This window comes from Papaver somniferum, chromosome 5 (assembly GCF_003573695.1).
Source record: "Papaver somniferum cultivar HN1 chromosome 5, ASM357369v1, whole genome shotgun sequence".
Taxonomy (NCBI): domain Eukaryota; kingdom Viridiplantae; phylum Streptophyta; class Magnoliopsida; order Ranunculales; family Papaveraceae; genus Papaver; species Papaver somniferum.
Genome location: NC_039362.1, coordinates 160,562,502 through 160,566,625, shown reverse-complemented (window position 1 = coordinate 160,566,625; position 4,124 = coordinate 160,562,502). Strand labels below are relative to the sequence as shown.

At 34.6% G+C, this 4,124-nt stretch overlaps 1 protein-coding gene across 1 annotated transcript; it reads right to left on the bottom strand.

Annotated features, from left to right (window-relative positions):
• Nucleotides 1–219: 219 nt before the first annotated feature.
• LOC113279955 lies at nt 220–2,920 on the bottom strand. The gene is made up of 5 exons (XM_026528587.1): nt 2,110–2,920; nt 1,838–2,028; nt 1,301–1,448; nt 1,002–1,200; nt 220–889 (listed from the first exon to the last, which is right to left on the bottom strand). Exons 1-5 carry the CDS (start codon nt 2,918–2,920, stop codon nt 220–222), a joined length of 2,019 nt encoding a protein of 672 aa, XP_026384372.1.
• Between the last annotated feature and the right edge of the window lie 1,204 nt (nt 2,921–4,124).

The following is a 4,124-nucleotide window of genomic DNA, read 5'->3' as shown; positions in this document are numbered from 1 at the left end:
AAAACAGATGAAACATAGATATCTCTTGATGGTTGCATATTTTGCAGTGTTTTTCTATACTACTATTAAATCTAGCAGTTTTATCTTTAGTTTGCACTATTTCCTTTAAATACTTCCATATGAACAACTCCACCCTGTGAGGCACCTTCATTTTCCATAGAGCTTTCCAAACTTCTTTAGGAACTGAATTCATAGATTCTTGAAGTTGAAAATTTCTTTCTACCAGTTTATTGTATGCACTCTTGACTGTAATCCATCCCTTGTAGGTTTACATAGAACAATTTCTTCATCATTTATATTCACCTGCATTCTTACTATTTTGTCCACTACTTCAACTGAAAAAAGTGTTTGAAGTAAACTCATATTCCAATCATTGGAGTTACGAGATACAAGTTCAGATACATTCTCATAATTCTGCTGGCTTGGGCAAGGAGGTGTAGGCTTAATATCCAGATTAATTATCCAGTTATCAAGCCAAATACGAGTTTTCTTACCATTATAAACTTCCATACAGGTATTCTCTTGAAGATGCTTGAGTCCAACTTCAACACCTCTCCAGATATAGCTTGAATTACTTTTATCCTTTTGTATGTGAAGAAAATCCTCATCCTTGAAATACTTTTCCTTTAGAACTTTGACACATAACAAATCAGATTGTGTACAAATTCTCCATGCCATCTTTGTGAGAAGAGCATGATTGAGTTTTTCAAGATCTCTAAAAGCCAATCCTCCAATATCTTTAGGAATACATAAATTACTCCGAGCTATAGGATTATTACCTCTATTATTTTGTATCCCCAAAAGAACTTCCTTTGAAGAGAGTCTAACTTCTTGATTAACTTCTTTGAACTGCATTGAGCACAGCTTTAACCATTGTGCCTCTTCTAGCCTGACACAGTGTACCTCCTTGCCAATTAGAAAATATTCTTCCAAATGCAGTATTGATATCTTCAAAATATTTGACTTTAGATTTACCAATAATCTACGGAGAACCCATATACTTTTCTTTACTGTCCATATTCTTTACACCAAGAATGTGACTAAGAGTGTCACACTTAGAAGGATCCATACTATTACTAAACAAAATGGAAGATTTGTCAAAATTAATGACCTGACCAGATTGTGAACTGAAATCTTCAATGACTTGTAGAAGATTTGTCACACTGGTTAAATTGGCATGTGTAAAGATTAAACAATCATCTGCAAAAAAAGAAGATGATTAATAGGGGGAGCACCTCTAGTTGATTTAATTCCTGGGATTTCTTTTGAGTGATGTGCCATTGTAAGTGTTCTTGAAAACCATTCCATAGCCAAGATGAATAAGTAAGGATACAAAGGATCTCCCTGTGTAATACCCCTTGAGGGCTTGAATTCATCAGATGGAGAGCCATTGAGAAGAACTGAGAGGGTAGTAGTGCTGATACAGTGCTTGATAAGCTGAATCCAATCTTCACAAAATCCAAAACTTCTCAAAACTTTCAAAATAAAGCACCATTCCAATTTGTCAAAAGCTTTTGACATATATACTTTTAGAGCCAACCAGCCACCTTCACCTTTTTTCTCATTCATTGAGTGTATTAATTCATGAGCAATAATAGTATTATCATTTATTAGTCATCCTGAAGCATATGCAGCTTGATAAGGGGACACTGAAGTGGCTTCATTCTTGCAACTAGAATTTTAAAGACTATTTTGTATGAAGTATTGCATAAACTGATTGGCCTAAACTCAGAAAGAGTGGTAGGATTTTTTGTCTTTGGTATTACAGAGATATAGGTTTTGTTAACAGACTGAAGGATATATTTAGAAATGAAAAACTCTTGACCATATCACATACATCAGCTCCAACAATACCCCATTGTGATTTATATAACCCGACTTGAAACCTCTCAGGACCTGGAGCTGGCCAATTTTCCATGCCTTTAAGAACAGAGAAAATTTCTTCATTAGATGGAACTACAGCGAGTAATATGTTGTCTTCTTCAGTGGTGGTGGTTGGAAGATGGTTGTTAGACTTTTCTTCAATAACTGGATTTGTAGAAGTACTTATCTCTTGAAAATTTTATATAAGAAGTTTGGCCTGCTGATCTCTAGAATGAAGCCAAGTACCATTCTTATCCTTGAGAGAATTAATATTGTTTCTAACTCTCTTTCTCTTAGTAAGAGTATGGAAATATTTTGTATTATTATCCATATCTTTAAGAAAATTATCTGTGGGCTTCTGTTTATTGAATTCATACTGAATATGATGCCACCTTTGTAATTCTGCATTGACTTCAAGAGCTTTTGAAGTATTTTCTGGAGAATGTGGTCGTGCTTGAATATCTGTGAGTTGTTGTTGAAGAGTATCCACCTGATGATTAATGTTTCCAAAGTGCTTTCTATTCCACTTAGATAGTGCAATTCTAGTAAACTGCATTTTCTTAGTGAGTATGAAAGCAGCAAAGCCCTGCACCTGCTTACTCCATGCCTTAGCAATTTCCACTGCACATTTCTTATCATTCAACCAAGTTTGGAAGAACTTAAAAAGTTTCCAAAGTTTAGGCTGATTATAATCAATAATAAGCATTATAAGACAATGATCACTACCTATTTGACTTAGATGAAGAACCCTTGAAGATGGAAAAACTGAATTCCAAGCTGCATTACCCAGTGCCATGTCAATTCTTGATCTTCTTTTACCAGTACCCAGATTATTATTTTTCCATGTATGTTCATTACCAATGAAACCCAAATCTTCCAAACCAATATTCTGAATCATAGCATTAACACTGCTATCACTTGAAGTAGAAGAATTAGATTTTGTAAGGTGAATATTAAGATCACCCATTAAAACCCAGGGACTAGAAATATTTCTTCTTGTTTCTTCAATGAATTCCCATTGCTCCCTTTTCCTTTGACCACCTCCATACCCATACATACATGAAAGTAACCATTATGGTTGACTTGGATCGTCCTGAATAACTAAATAAAACATATTGCTTTCACTGCAAAGTACCTCACAAGAAAAGCCATTATTCCACATTATAGTAAGACCATCAGAAAATCCAACTGAGGATATATATCTTACATTAGGAAATTGGTATGGGGTAACTAAGGGTTTCATTTTTGTTTCATCTAGTTTAGTTTCACATAAAAAGAATATATCAGGGTTTTGAGTTCTAATTAGATCTCTGATATGATCCCTAGTGCTAATGCTTTTAAGACCTTGAACATTCCAAGAGATGATTTTCATGCTTTCAAGATTTGCTATGAGACTGAGATACAAAACTAACTTAAAAGTAATGACGTGAAAACTAAATCAGTTATGCATGGAAAAGTAAATGCTAATGAAAATAAAGCTTTAAAGATGCTAATAACTCTGTCTAAAGTCGGAAGAGTGTTCTTAACGACAATTAATGCATATGATAAGGATAGAAATTTTGAGCTATAAATACTAATGAAAAAATATATAGAAATTTGAAGAGTAATTGAAAGTTAAAAGAAAGAAACACCTGGCTCCCCTTATTAGCGCAATTTGTTTGATCCTCTCCAGTTGTGACCCTTGGAGCAGTCTTGGTAGATAAAGCAGAATTCGATGAGGTACCTTGTTGAGAAGGCTCAGTTAACATAGGAGTACTCATAGTTCCAACAAAAGTTCTGTGGCGCTTTCCTAGTCTACTATCTTCATCAGCATTATCAACATCCTTATTAAGCAAGGAGTCCGGATTAATAACTTCACCATATTTAAGAGGAACAAACACAGCAGTCTTGATGAATTTCTTTTGATTATTCTTCAAAGAAGGAGCCTTACTAGAAGACATAGACGTAATATTCTTACGAATGTTGGTGACCTTACCAATAAAACAAGGTTTTTCATGAGCCTTCTTCAAGTAATTTTCTGCAACTTTGCATGCTCCACTAGAATGATTGATGACATAACACTCAGTACAGATGCTTCTAGGTTGACGTTCATAAAAAAAAAAATCTGCCACTTAGTGACTCCAGCATTGGTGGTACACCTAAATCCCTTTCTTAACGGCGTCAAGAGATCTACATTGACAAAAACCTTAACTGGATCATTGTCGTTTGGAATGGCATCTTTTGGTTCAATGCTAGTAACTTCTCCCAAAGTCACCAATCTT

Coding starts and splice junctions, on each gene's coding strand:
- LOC113279955 (XM_026528587.1), bottom strand. CDS start 2,920: ATGTATGGGTATGGAGGTGGTCAAAGGAAAAGGGAGCAATGGGAATTC. Junction 2,029..2,109: donor TTCTCTCAAGGATAAGAATG/GTACTTGGCTTC, acceptor CTACAAATCCAG/TTATTGAAGAAAAGTCTAAC. Junction 890..1,001: donor AATATGGACAGTAAAGAAAA/GTATATGGGTTC, acceptor ACACTGTGTCAG/GCTAGAAGAGGCACAATGGT.